Source organism: Musca domestica, unplaced genomic scaffold (genome assembly GCF_030504385.1).
Source record: "Musca domestica strain aabys unplaced genomic scaffold, Musca_domestica.polishedcontigs.V.1.1 26, whole genome shotgun sequence".
Taxonomy (NCBI): Eukaryota; Metazoa; Arthropoda; class Insecta; order Diptera; family Muscidae; genus Musca; species Musca domestica.
Window position 1 is genome coordinate 517211 of NW_026712283.1, and position 16130 is coordinate 533340.

The 16130-nt window shown below is 36.5% G+C and overlaps 1 protein-coding gene and 1 long non-coding RNA gene across 2 annotated transcripts in view; one reads left to right on the top strand and one right to left on the bottom strand.

Annotated features, from left to right (window-relative positions):
* The window catches only part of LOC101894676 (mucin-5AC-like), a 207261-nt gene that overhangs the window by 186690 nt on the left and 4441 nt on the right, over positions 1–16130 (top strand). The window contains exons 5-6 of the mRNA XM_059123943.1: positions 5664–5926; positions 13090–13228. Coding sequence (XP_058979926.1) covers positions 5664–5896 — 233 coding nt within the window. The 3' untranslated portion in view covers positions 5897–5926; positions 13090–13228. The remainder of the gene's footprint in view (positions 1–5663; positions 5927–13089; positions 13229–16130) is intronic.
* The window catches only part of LOC131803042 (uncharacterized), a 71558-nt gene that overhangs the window by 20929 nt on the left and 34499 nt on the right, over positions 1–16130 (bottom strand). The window lies entirely within an intron of this gene.

A 16130-nucleotide genomic window follows, 5' to 3' on the forward strand; every position in this document is an offset into this window, starting at 1 on the left:
CTCAGAGAGTGATTCTATGGAGATCCTCAAAAGTAACTATGGGTCTCGCTTTCTTCTCTATGTTACAAACAAATGCACAAAGACATAATACCCTTACCACTACGTGGTGAAGGGTATAAATATTGAAATGGGCCAGGTTTGAATCGAATTGGATGTTTATTTGTGGGGGAGGTACCAGAAGAAGTGGACCGATGTTCACACCAGACCTTGGGTTTTTAAAAATATTGTGATGTTTGCAATTCAAAGACAATCGGAATCTTACATCCCATTTTACAAGAGTTAAAATTATTCAGACTTTTGACCGTGCGCACCAGACAGACGAACGGACAGCACTAGATCGACTCCAAATGTCTAACACTATTATTTTGATTAAGCACGTTTTAGTCGTATCAAATTATACATACCCTCTCAAGCCATATGGCTGAGGGTATAAAAATGTTACATATTACACATTTTATACCCTCTATGGAGGGTATATTAACTTTGTCATTCCGTTTGTAACTCCTCGAAATACTCATGTCAGACCCAACAAACCATATAGGGTAAGATAAAAAACCTGCAACAAAGTCAAACGTATGGTTTAGCCCCGAGCTCATATTTCAATATTTGCCAAATGGAATATTGCAATATGTTCAGCTCATGAGCTATTTCTCGGCCACTGCGACGCGGGTTTCGATTAAGTCGCTTCTTTACTTTTCGAACCATTTCTGCTGATATTTCTGTTTTCTTGCGTGCACTTCCTTGACGTCAGGCCACGCTATCAGTATCACGTTAACGAGAGATGTTACGAGACACTTAAGATTTATTCACATTTAAATGCTGGAGTGCTCTAACGACAGCCACTTGCCAAATATAAGGAAATTACACTATCACGCTTGAACTCCATCACGAATTACTCCTCTTCTGGAAAATTCTCACCAAAACGCTTTTGTAAGCTTGTAAACAATATAATGAGCTGTCATTGGTAAAATTTTAATAGCTGTCGGACGAGTGGCTTAGAAATGACAGCAGTCTGAAATTTGTTGCAATTTTTTTCATCTAATCCTGTAGCCTCAAAAGTTCATAAAATGTGCCGATGTTTAACAGCTGTCTGACGAGTAGCTTTAGACAGTAGTCTGAATTTGGTAGCAATTTTTTTTATCTCACCCTCTGGTCTCAAAAGTTTATAAAATGCACCTATGTTTTTTTAAACTTCACACAATGTAAAACCTTCTGGGAATGATATTCTTCTGCTAGGGCCATTATTCTGAATAGTTTAAACCTTATAACACGCGAAACGAGTCAGTTATTTTAACACCTAAACATTTTTCGATCATCTTAAAAACATCAGGTTCTACCAACTCCATGCACAATTTTGAGAGAGCCTATAAGCCCATTTGGTAGGTGTTAAGAGGGATAATGTAGTGTATGACGTCTGCCATAAAATATTAGAATAATTCGCCCTTAATGTGTGCAAAGAGTACACAAAAGGCCGAATGTAGCTAACATTTAGAATTATGAACATTATTTGTGTGGAGGTTTGAGGCAGGGAGAGGTTTTTTTTTATGAAATAATATAGCAGGTGTCAAAAATGTACTTAAAAGTGGTTACCTTTGCAATGAAATAAGAAGAGTACTGTTTGCCTACGGCAAAGCCAGTACCAAGGCGTTTATAAATATTTCTGCGAGATTCACTAAGATCTTTAGCACGCCAATAATCAGGATCAGGATCTAGCGTTTATAAATATTTCTGCGAGATTCGCTACGATCTTTAAAACGCCAGTCATCAGGGTCTAGCGTTATATGAGGCTGATCCAAAACTTGGACTTGTTTTGATCATTTTCATTTGTAGATTTTAAGGAAAAGCATTTCACAATATGGTGTCTGGAATGTCTTAGAACTTGTTGGTAGATGTTCTACATTCGTAAGACAATCCAGTCACCTGACAGTCACCGAAAATATTTAAATTTCCCATTGTTACGCTAATATTGCCATCAAATTATAAATATTACAATAGCACCAAAAATAGGTGAACATATATTTGGAGTAATGAGATCCAGATTTATTTCGATTTCACAAAAAACCTTTTTACCAAATTAAAAAAAAATAAATATTGAAACACCTCCCCCCACACACACACACTTCAATATGCCACGAATATTTGATTTGCCAATGGCAATACTTTGATTTGCTTGTTTTCGGAATATTTTTGGGAAGAATGCCCGTTACATACCCGTATTTTCCGTAAATGTATTTAATTTTTAATTTCTATTTCTCGGTCATGTCCAAATGCTGAAGCTCATTTCAATGTTGACATAATCCATTATAGAAACAGTGTTCCGGACAATAATGAGATAAAACCACATTTAAACACATAACCACTGACAGGGTTACGAACAGAATTACCAACACCACCACCACCAGCACCACCGACCGACCAACCGACAGACAACATCAGTGGTTATATCAATTTTGTTCTAATACTTAAATGAACATTTGTTTTGTTTGGTTCAATGGAAAAAAGGCGACGTGACACGTGTGTTGGGGTGTGTGTGTGTGTTTATTTGTGTGAAGGTATTATAGAAAAAGTGTGGAAAAATGTAATGGCAAACAGATATGATAAAGGGTTATTTTTGAGGGGTGATGAATGAAATTTGGAACGCCAATTTGTTTTTAAAAATATAAAAAAATGAGCACTGTATGTCCCTTAGAATTATTTGATTTTAAGGAAATCCACTACAAAGTATTTACAATACAATTCCCGCTTTCTAATCCACGAAATTGAATTTTTATAAAGTATTCTTATTTTAAAAAGAATTATCGATCATGGGCCCTAGAAAATATTTGAACACCTACTTATATTAACATTACTTCTTAAATTTAATTTGTATACAAATGTGAAGATTTTAACTGTATCCCTTCACAAAATACCACAAGTACTTTTAGTAGAATTATGATCCGAATTTCAAAAAACTCAGCTTTACCTCACCTGACCACTAACATTGACCCACATTCAAAATGTCAAGAGACTAACATCAACTGTTTCTCCTCGGCGTTGATTATATTTATACTCTCAGCCCTCATCTTATACCTCATCGAAATAATGGTTTTCAGACCCTAGGTCTCATGTGACCAAATTCATTTAAGAATATTAGGAGTCAATCTAGAGGTGTCCGACCATCTGTGTGTCGGTATGACTGGTGCGTATGTTATAGTATCCGTTTTGGTCCAATCTTAGCACATCGTAATATTGTTAGCAAGGGGTAGATGGGCAGTATTGGTCCACTCCTTCTGATACTGCCCCCACAAAAGGTCAGAATTTTCAAAGAAAATAATTTACCTCATAGAAAGAGAAAGGATAATTCGATTTGGTGCAAACTTTGCAGATCCTAATATTTTGGCCAGTCCTAGGTCAGGTGAGAAAATGTCGTCCCACTCCATCAAGTACCACACCACACCCCACACCCCCCTACAAAGGGTCAACATTATCTCATATAAAATGCGAATAAGCATCCCTCAACCTTATGGATGAAAAAAGAATCATCGAAATATCAGTCTTAGACGATAGGTGGGCCAAATCCATTTCCGGAAATTTTGAGTTGGTCTAGCGATTGAGTATCCCATTTGCTCCAAACTTGGTACATCGCAATATTATCAAACTTAGATCGAATTCGAAATAAACAGAAAGAGAACGGATATTCCGATTTTGCTCCAACTTTGCATATTCGAATATTTACACTAGTGCTAGGTCAAGAGGGAAAATGGACAATTTCGGTCCACTCCGTCAAGTACCTCCCCCACAAAGGATCACAATATTTCTATTAACCCAAGGTCTGGTGTGAAGATTGAATATATCGGTCCACTCCTTCTGGTACCTCAACCAAAAAGGGTCAAAATTTTGAATATCCATGAAACTGATAAAACGCGAAGTTAACATCCGATTCCATTCAGACTTAGCACATCTCCATATTTCTATCAGCGCAAGACCATTTACGAAGGCGGTAGAGATCGAACCATTTCTTCTGGTACCTTCCCCACAAAGGGCCAAAACAGTTATAAAATCCGAAATAAGCTTCCGATTCTTTTCATGTTTCAGACATCACAATATCTATATATTTTTTTATCAAAGGTCTGGTGTAAAAATGGGGTAAATCGGTCCACTCCTTCTGGTAACGGTTTAATATTTTGAATATCCGGAAGCTCATAAAACCCCAAAATTAAAATCGGATTCCTTTCAGACTTGGTACATCTTACTATCTTCAACAACAAAAAATCTGTTATAAAGATGTTAGAGATCGGACCATTCCTTTTGCTTCCTGTCCACATAGGGTTCAAGATTTTGAAAAACAAAACGCTCGAAGAAGGCGAAATAAGCATCCAAATCTCTTCAAATTTCACACACAAACATTTTTGCTCAGACACGATCTGTTGTGGAGATGATATACAGGGTGAGATAAAAAAAACTGCAACAATGTCAAACTCCACCTTATTTTTAATTGAAAGCAAAAAATGTCGGAAATAGCATCAAATTTTAATATAAGTTTAGATTTGTTCGATTTGGTCACCTTTGACACGAATTATGATCTTCAAACGGCCAATGAAACCGTCACACGCTGCTCAAAATGTTGCTCTGCGGTATTTTGGTCCATTCCGGCCGAAGCGCATGCGTGAGTTGATCGACACTTTGGTATTTTTCAGTTCCAACCATGCTCCCAAAATACTCCAGACACAATAGTTCAACGCATTGGTATCCCGAGATTTTGGTGACCATTGTGCGCTGTAAATGAAGCGAGGAACCTCAATTTGTAACCAAGGCTTTAATACACCCTCCAGAATATTTTCGCGATCATATTCGGCATTTATTCTGATGCCACGGTCGATTAATATGAGCGGAGAGCGACCATCGGCTGTTATGACGGCCCACACCATCACCATGACCGGCGCTTGAGTTCTGGTGGCCAACCGAAAGTGCGAAACATTTCTACTGATGTCTCTGTTTTCTTCCGTAGAGTTCTTGACATCGGGCTACGCAGTCTGAAGTTGGTTGCAGTTTTGTTCATCTCGCCCTGTACAAACATTTTGGCTATTACAAGATCTGTTGTGAAATTGGTATATACCTGCGTACTCCTTCTGGTACTTCACACACAAATGGACATAATTTTCAATACCTTCAGCTGTTATAACTTGCGAAACAAGTCAGCGATTCTTTACAATTTGCTACAACTAAAAATTTTTTCTTCACCAGATACCTGAGATAAATATGGACATTTTTTACTTTGCCGATTTTTGTCTGTATTAGTTGAAGAATAAAAATGTAATACTTCGGTAGGCTAAATCTGGTACCAGACGCCTATTTTAACATTCTTAAACATGTTTAAATAATCGAACATAGGCTGAGGCTATACGACCTCCGACTGCTACTTTTTAACTTGTTCTAAAAATATTGTATGAAATCGCATATGGTTTCCTCAAATATCTCCTCGATTAGATTAGAAATCATTACACATCTATACATACCATACAATTTTTATATATCCATCCCCGATAACCCTATTTTCGCACTTCCATTTATCTATTTATCTATCAATGTTCATGTATATTTATTTGCATGCAAAATCTGTGTCTCCATACGTATGTATGTATGTGTACGAATATTCTAACAACAAACGTGTTTGTTGTTTACAGTTACACCATTGGCCGGACCACAAATTACTGGCGGTAAACCACGTTATCAAATTGGCGATCTGGTGAGCGTAAATTGTACATCAGCACCATCAAAACCCATCTGTCATCTAAGTTGGTTGATTAACGGTAACCATGCGAATCGTTCGTTCCTGCGCTATTACGAGCCGAAAGTTGTCGGACGTGAGGGTCTGGAAGTGGCCACACTGGGATTGGAGTTTCGTGTACGTGGGTGACATTTTAAGCATGGCGACATGAAGCTAAAGGTGAGTTAATTTTAATTTAATTAAAACACAAAAACCGAAAAACCCCTATCCATGGCAAATATCGGTAGGAACAAAAAAAAAAAAATATCTATGACATGCCGGTGAGCGAGAGAATGTGTTGGTGTATGTGTGTGTCGTGGAAATAAACACCACTTCAAACAAATCACGTCGATGTTATGTGTGTGTGTGTTTAGGTTTCGGTTTTTCGGAAAACTCAGCAAGATGTGTTGTGTGGAATATCTAAAGGGGATAGCAAGTACCAACAAAATAAAGGTATTGTCGCTTTACCAGCTTCTATTTACACTCTGTGGGATAACAACACCACGAACACCGCACCAACAACAAAATCAAATAGTGAAACATTGCTTTTCACTGTTGTTAATATTTAAACAATTGCTGTTGATTCCATTGTTATTCCAGGATATTGTTACTTCATCATCAGCTATGTGAGGGAGAGAGAGAGATTGGGTGTGTATGTGTTCGTGTGCTAACACACACTCGCCAACAAAGTGTTGAGTTTGCTAAGGTTCGTTCGTTGCCATGAAGTTTTTTTTCCTTCCTCATTCAATTTAATGTTTGCTTGGTTAACCCAATGTTATAAAACTTTTTAAACGTGTTCCAATACCTGGGCAGTGCGCGAAATTTATTTTATCGTTGCGGATGCAAACATGGGTGTACACCGTGGCGTATTATTTAATAAAAGTTGGTTGTTATGTTAATTATACGACAGCTAGCATAAATTTCTAAAATGAATTCTAATAAAAGGAAAAGTTCGAATCGCCAATCGTTCCTTACGAAATATTCAAACCATTTTTAGACTTAAAAAAAATAAAATATTACTCTGTATAAATAAGTGAAACTCATTTATTTTATTTTTATATTATACTCCGTTAAACTGAAAATAGTTAACAAGTTGCATAAATGCAAAAAATATGGGGACATACTAATTTTTTATTGATGGAATTTAGCTTCTAGAGAACCCCTCTTAGAAGTGATCTATATGTAATATACATTTTTACAAGTATTAGGTGTTTATATGTTAGCCTTCAAATCAGAAAGCAAAAATCGTTGTGAAAATTTAGATACATATTGATAATATCTTGTTGAGAGCCAAAATATCACATTTCGGCGGATTGGGACAAATATAAGGGTAAAACTATAAAAGCTTTGTAAACTGTGACGAAATATGTCTCTGACTATTGAAGTCGCATTTGTGTATGGCTAAACCGGTATATAACAAGTAAACAACGAAAAGAATTATACAAGGACTACTAGAGCTCTAAGTTTGGATTTTTTTTAATCAATTTTTCAAGGACTTTCAGAAATATAAACGTAGATTTTTGAATTAATTTTTAAGGACTATAAGTGCTCTAAGCGTGGATTTTTAAAATATTTTTTTTTCAAGAACTATCAGAGCTCATAGCGATGATTTTTTAAAAGAAATTCTCAAGGACTATCAGACTTTAAGCCCGGATTTTTTAAAATATTTTTTTCAAGGACTATCAGAACTCCAGGACTGAATTTTTAAAAAGATTTTTTTTCAAGGACTATCAGAGCTCTAAAATAATTTTTCCAAGACTATCAGAGCTTTAAGCCTTAATTTTCTAAAATAATAATAGCCATAATCTTGGATGTTTTTTAATATATTTTTTTCAAGGATTATCTGAGCTCCACGCGTGGATTTATTAAATATGTTTTTTCAAAGACCATCAGAGCTATAAGCGTGGATTTTTAAAAGAATTTTTCAAAGACTATCAGATTTCTAAACGTGGACTTTTTAAAAGAATTTTTCAAGGACTATCAGACTTCTAAACTTGGACTTTTTAAAATATTTTTTTAAGGACTATCAGACTTCTAAACTTGGACTTTTTAAAATATTTTTTTCAAGGACTATAATAACTTTTTTGTGAAGAGAAATATATGCTAAAATGTTAAATTGTAGAGGAATTGCATGAGGCCACGGCCTAAGGCTGGGCAGAAGCCTTCCAATGTGGATGGTCATGGGGTAATATTTAGTGGGTGAAATAGACCATAACATTTGGGTTAAGTAAAAGTCAGATTTTCCATTAAAGCGGGAATATTTTTAATCTCGGCGAAATCACAAATATACAGAAAGGTACGTAGATGCCGATAGTAATTACGTTGGATATATATAGCGAACAATGTGTATATACAAAGGAGGATGGTTATACCTCAAGAATAGCTGGACCGATTTTGACAAATTTTCTCAATTCAGAAGCCCTCTTGGCATCAAAGAATAAAATCTAAAAAAATCGCATAAAAAGATGCCAATAATGATCAATATAAATTTTGTAACTTTTTTCTTAGTTTTTATCGCATGCGATTTTTTCAATTTGACTTTAAATATTGAAGTGTACACTTTACAATATTTGTTCACTTTACAACACAGGTTGGATAGATTACAATTATCGTCTGATCCTAAGGAAAATTTTCATAAGGGTGGGGTTGGGCTAGGCCTATTGTTTTTAAAGATGTTTGCAATATATTTAGGGTCTATAATGGACAAACAACTAAAAATGTTCCTGATTTTGCAGACATTATAAAGGTCACAAATAGAAGCCAAAGGACACGAAATCTGGCATGAAGTCAGAGTTTAGGACAGCGGGTAAAATGTACCACAATTTGTGTGTGAAAAAAATACCAACATTTACATTCAACCGAAACGGTGAAAATAACTTACAGAAAATTTTCAAAATACACAAATTGCAAACTTCTGGATTCTTTATGCTGATTTCGTTGACGAAGAAAATCATATAAATTTGGAGATACAGATATTTAGCGGTCCAAATGAACCAAAAACAGAAACATGTTCCTGATCACAAAATTGAAACCAATCGACATGGAATTTTGCATGAGAAGAGAGTTAAGGACAGGAAAGAAGTCTAGCATTTTGGATGATCATTGGATTATATTTAGCTGCAGCACGACGGAGTTCGTAACTATTGGGTCCCTGGTCAAAAAGCTAAGGGTAATATCTGGGCAGTGCTCTACGGCTTAATTTCAAGAGCGAAGTCTTCCAAAATGGATTTAGATATAAGTGGACTTCTACCGACGACAAAAGCCTATGCTTACTTGTTTTTTTTTTTTTTTTTCATAGAGTTAGATAAATGAATTTTCCCAGGAATTAACTCTAATTTTAAAGGAATTAACTCTGTTGAATGTTTGCGTCCAGGTGATATTGTGTTTTTTCCAGAAATATTTTTTTAAGATATTTGAAGATTACTATATGGGATTTATTATTATTATTATTTTTTTTTTTTTTTTAATTGGGCAATGGAATGAAAAAAGTGAATTTCATATATCAGCTAATATATGACCAAATTATGGCAATTTTCAAAATATACAAAAAGAAAAAAAATATATGTTTTTTTTTCGCAAATTAAATTTTTTATCTTTAATCTTGCTTTTTAAATTAAGAATATTTCATTCCCTACATTTTCCGAATGGCATTTAACACGTAATTAACATACTGCTTATAATTTATTCTACATACAGCCTTTGCATTACATTTGCCTATATGGCGTATGAGTCACATAATATAACATCAAAATAACCATCATACGCCACGATGGGCTAATGCAAACAATACCCATATAGGACTGAGCACATTAATAATTACCCTGTTAAATAACAATAAATTGTTGTTTATTAGAATATTAAATTTATCAAAAACTTCAATATTACCACGAAAACACACACTCGCACTGACCCATTATTTCACCCAAAACGCCACACTTCACAATTGATCTTTTCCATGGATAAAACGCCGATGAATTACTCGGAAACCAAAAACCCACGGATATAGAAAATTGTTAAACTGCGTTTAGAACAATGTGCGGTAGAGGCCGCGGCATGGACATCAGCAATACCACCAATTTCGACAGTGTTTGCTAACCAGCTAGCTATTCTCCTCCTTCCAAAACCCTATATGGTCATCTGGCATTCGTGTGTTGTCGTTGTTGTTTTTGTTGGATAGAAAACTGTTTACATGTTGTATTTCGTGCTATAGTAGTCTGTTCACACATCAGACCACCATAATAAAAACAATGCTTTGAAAAGCAACAACCACCATCTGTGCGTGCGTGTGCTTTGTTGAACGTTGTTACATACAAACGTATAGATGTCGGTGTATGTATATGGCTATTCAATACTGTCGTGGCTAATGTTAAGTGTATTTTTATTTACATATAATCGTTTATGTATGCATACGTGCGTGCGTGCCTTGCAGGTATTTATGTTTGTAACATCTTTTGCCAACACTAGCCCCACATTCCCATCAACGTCGCCACCTCGACCAGAACACTACCATTTACCTATGGCATGGAACTGTCATCGTAGTGGGAATTATAAATGTGTGTTGAATATTCGCTCATCTGTGTTACAACATGTGAGAATATGTATGTATGTGTGTGAAAGTGTGAGTGTCTAAATGGTAAGTGTGCGTTTAGTATCGTTGATGCCATGCATTTTGTGTATGTGTGTGTGTTCTGTGTATTGGTAATTCTAAACCATTTTGGGACACATTAGCTTGACGTGATCTCACGAACACTTTTACAATTTTCCGGTCGTATTTAATTAGCTGGACTTGGATGTGAAGGAAGGAATACCTGAACGTGGAAATTATGTTGAATTCATTAACACTTGAAAATATAATGGCGTTGATTTCCCATGGAACGATAGCCTGATATTTATATGGTGGTGGTATTTTTTTGCGAAAAGTAAAATGAGGTGTATTGGAATAATTATGACTGCTTCTACGGGAGAATATGTATTCATATTGATTATCCGCTAACCCATTTATGTGTATAATTTACTCACATGGCTTAAACTCGCTTTGAAATATGTATTATTTCTGCGATAGAGTTGAAAGTGTGGAAACTGAAAGAATTAATGGAGATTTAGGAATAAATTATGACCATCCGTTCATATTAATTTGTAATCACGCTACAGGTCGCAAGTATGGACGATCCCAAGCCTATTGTTTTTGGAGATTATCGCAAAAAAATCCTAATTCTGCAGTTCTTGTGCAGGTCTCTATTATAGACCAATCCGCGGAATTTTGAATGGAGTTAGAGTTTAATACTAGGCAAAAGTCTACTACAATTCGGATGGTCATGGTTGAATGAAGTAATAGTTTAGTGCTTGGCAAAAGTCTACTAATTCAGATGGTCTTTTATATAAATATATACGAAAATTTCCACTAAACCGGGACTATTTTTTCTTCCTGGCGAAATCACAAATCCGCTTATAAGTCCAGAGTGGATGGACTGATTTTGACAATTCTCACCATTTCGGAATATCTTCCTGCCAAAAAAGAATAAAATCTAAGAAAATCGTGCAAAAATATGACCATAATGAAGTGAAAATATTTTATACCCTACAAAACATGGAGAACGAAGCGAGATAGACCAATAATTACTTTTGAGGATCTTCATAGAATCACTTTCTGAATCGATTTATTCGATTTATCGAATTTCAGTCCGTAAGGTCGCATTTTCTATCAGATTGAGATGAAAATTTGCAGACAATACAGGATGAGATAAAAAAACTGCAACAAAGTCAAATGCCATAATTTTTATATATTTTTTAATTTCATTGAATGAAAGCAAAACGTGTCAAGAATAGCATAACATTTTTGAATAAGTTTAGATTTGTTCGAATTGGTCAACTTTCGCACGAATTATGGCCTTCAAACGGCAAATGGAACCGTCACATGCTGCCCGAATGTTGCTCTGCGATATTTTGACACATTCCCGGCGAAGCGCTTTTCAAAATACTTCAGACGCAATAGTCCAACGGATTGGTAACCGAAGATTTTGGCGGCCCTTGTGCGCTGGAAATGAAATTCTTGGGTGACGCGTGCTGAGTGCGATGGTGCTGAGTCCTGTTGGAATGTCCAAGGTCTGCGACCAAAATTTTTGCGTGCCCAAGGCTTTAATACACTCTTCAGCCACGGCATTTATTCTGATGCCACGGTCGATTAATACGAGCGGAGAGCGACCATCGGCTGTTATGGCAGCCCACACTATCACCATGGCCGGCTCTTGAGTTTTGGTGGCCAACCGAAGGTGCACATTTTCAGCTGACCTCTTTGGCAAGTAAACACGATCATTTTCTTTGTTTACAAACTGATGGACAACGAATGTTTTCTCATCGGAGAAACCCAAATTCGACAGTTCACCCTTTCGGCTAAGCGAAGCAACTCTTTAGCTCTTTTGAGTCTATTTTCTTTCCGTTGCGGTGTAAGTCCTTGCACTTTTTGGGATTGGGATGCATTTACCCTGATCTCATTTTTCAATATTTGCCGAATGGAATATAACTATATATTCAGCACACAAGTCATTTTTAAGCCAATGCGACGCGGATTCCGATCAAGTCGCTTCTTTACTTTTCGAACCATTTCTGCTGATATTGCTGTTTTCTTCCGCTTACTTCTTTGATATCCAAATGTGGTTTTCCAGCCAAATATAAAGAAATCACACTATCACGCTTGAATTCCACCACGAAGAACTTTTTTTCTGGAAAATTCTCAACAAAATGCTTTTGTACGCTTTTAAACAATATAATGAACTGGAATTATTTTTTTATTTAACAGCTGTCGGACGGGTGACTTAGAGATGTTGGTTGCAGTTTTTTCATCTCACCCTTTATATGGTATAAGTAATATATGACTAAGTTCCCTGCTCTAAAAATATGTAATACCGTTATTATGTCAAAACCGGGGTTTAATTAGGTATCTACTACATTTGATATTTTTGCAAGGAACATAAGTTCCCGATAAGACGTAAAGAGTCTGTTGATTAATTTTAGTTCAGATATCACCCTTTCTCTGATCGGTTTAATAAACAATTTTTATGGAATCTTTTAAATTAATCCGCATCATTTACACAACTTAAATTAATCAATGGAGCGATTTAAGATTTCTTCATTTAAATTCGCCTTGTTAGCATTCCAATCTCTCCAAAATTTTGTCTAATCTAGAATTTGTAGTTTCGTGGTCAACAAAATCGTAATCCATATTTTCCCACTCTCATTGATCAACATTTCTCATATCATTCTCAAACCATTAAAAAAGTCATTCATAACATTCGCCCCTTCATTGTCTCTCTTATTATTGTAAAATATCTAATTTTTCATTACAGTGTGTCGCCAAAATTTCTTCCGTCTATTGGCAGAGTAACGAGGAAAGTGTTGAAAGTGATAAGCATCAGAGAATACCAGTATTAGAGTCCAGGGAAACAGTTGTTCCGAAATCCAGATTATTGGATAAATCAGTAGAAGGTAAGCGAAAGAAAAAGAATTAAAATAATAATATAATAAAAAACAAGTAAAAAAGCAGTAAGTTCGGCCGGGCCGAACTTTGAATACCCTCCACCATTTGGAACGAATTAGAAAATTTTCAAAAAAATAAAATCCAATAAAAATTCTTTTAAAATCCTTAAAATATCTAATATAGGAAGGTGCCGATATATGGGGGGATATACGATATTGTGGACCTATATAAATAATTCTCTGCCGAGGTATAAAGTACCCACAAGGAACTCCTTGTGTGGATTTTCAGACAATTCCGTTGAAAAATGTGGGTAAAATCATCAAAATACCGAATATCGGGGGGTACCGTTACATGGGGGCTATACGATATCGTGGACCTATATGGACAATTCTCTGCCGAGGTATAAAGTACCCACAAGGAACTTCGTGTGTGGATTTTCAGACAATATGATTGGAAAATGTGGCTAAAATCATCAAAATACCGAATATCGCGGGGTACCGTTATATGGGAGCTATACGTTATCGTTAACCTATATAGAGAATTCTCTGTCGGTGGGAAAGTGCTCACAAAGAACCCCTTGTGTACAAAGAACCCCTTGTGACCATTCCGTTGAAACATATGGCTAAAAACATCAAAATACCGAATATCGGGGGTACCGTTATATGAGGGCTATATCTATATAGATAATTCTCCGCCGAGGTATAAAGTACCCACAAGGAACTCCTTGTGTGGATTTTCAGACAATTCCGATGAAAAATGTGGGTCAAATCATAAAATACCGAATATCGGGAGGTACCGTTATATGGGGGATATACGATATCGTGGTCCTGTGTAGACAATTCTCTCTCAGGGGGTGAAGTACTCACAAGGAACTACTTGTGTTGATTTTAAGACAATTCCATCGAAAAGCGTGGCTAACATCATCAAAATACCGAATATCGGAGGTTACAGTTATATGGAGGATATACGATATCGTGGACCTACATAGACACTTCATTTTGAGGAGGTAAAATGCCCACAAGGGACTCCTTTTGTGGATTTTCAGACAATTCCGTTGAAAAATGTGGCTAAAATCATGAAAATACCGAATACCGTGGGGGTACCGTTATATGGGGGCTATACGATATTGTGGACCTATATAAATAATTCTCTGCCGAGGTATAAAGTACCCACAAGGAACTCCTTGTGTGGATTTTCAGACAATTCCGATGAAAAATGTGGGTAAAATCATCAAAATACCGAATATCAGGGGGGTACCGTTACATCGGGGCTATACGATATCGTGGAGCTATATGGACAATTCTCTGCCGAGGTATAAAGTACCCACAAGGAACTCCTTGTGTGGATTTTCAGAAAATTCCGTTCAAAAATGTGGGTAAAATCTTCTAAATACCGAATATCGGGGGTACCGTTATATGGGGGCTATACGATATTGTGGACCTATATAAATAATTCTCTGCCGAGGTATAAAGTACCCACAAGGAACTCCTTGTGTGGATTTTCAGAAAATTCCGTTCAAAAATGTGGGTAAAATCTTCTAAATACCGAATATCGGGGGTACCGTTATATGGGGGCTATACGATATTGTGGACCTATATAAATAATTCTCTGCCGAGGTATAAAGTACCCACAAGGAACTCCTTGTGTGGATTTTCAGACAATTCCGATGAAAAATGTGGGTAAAATCATCAAAATACCGAATATCAGGGGGGTACCGTTACATCGGGGCTATACGATATCGTGGAGCTATATGGACAATTCTCTGCCGAGGTATAAAGTACCCACAAGGAACTCCTTGTGTGGATTTTCAGACAATTCCGTTGAAAAATGTGGGTAAAATCATCAAAATACCGAATATCGGGGGGTACCGTTACATGGGGGCTATACGATATCGTGGACCTATATGGACAATTCTCTGCCGAGGTATAAAGTACCCACAAGGAACTTCGTGTGTGGATTTTCAGACAATATGATTGGAAAATGTGGCTAAAATCATCAAAATACCGAATATCGCGGGGTACCGTTATATGGGAGCTATACGTTATCGTTAACATATATAGAGAATTCTCTGTCGGTGGGAAAGTGCTCACAAAGAACCCCTTGTGTACAAAGAACCCCTTGTGACCATTCCGTTGAAACATATGGCTAAAAACATCAAAATACCGAATATCGGGGGTACCGTTATATGAGGGCTATATCTATATAGATAATTCTCCGCCGAGGTATAAAGTACCCACAAGGAACTCCTTGTGTGGATTTTCAGACAATTCCGATGAAAAATGTGGGTCAAATCATAAAATACCGAATATCGGGAGGTACCGTTATATGGGGGATATACGATATCGTGGTCCTGTGTAGACAATTCTCTCTCAGGGGGTGAAGTACTCACAAGGAACTACTTGTGTTGATTTTAAGACAATTCCATCGAAAAGCGTGGCTAACATCATCAAAATACCGAATATCGGAGGTTACAGTTATATGGAGGATATACGATATCGTGGACCTACATAGACACTTCATTTTGAGGAGGTAAAATGCCCACAAGGGACTCCTTTTGTGGATTTTCAGACAATTCCGTTGAAAAATGTGGCTAAAATCATGAAAATACCGAATACCGTGGGGGTACCGTTATATGGGGGCTATACGATATTGTGGACCTATATAGATAATTCTCTGCCGAGGTATAAAGTACCCACAAGGAACTCCTTGTGTGGATTTTCAGAAAATTCCGTTCAAAAATGTGGGTAAAATCTTCAAAATACCGAATATCGGGGGTACCGTTATATGGGGGCTATACGATATTGTGGACCTATATAAATAATTCTCTGCCGAGGTATAAAGTACCCACAAGGAACTCCTTGTGTGGATTTTCAGACAATTCCGTTGAAAAATGTGGGTAAAATCATCAAA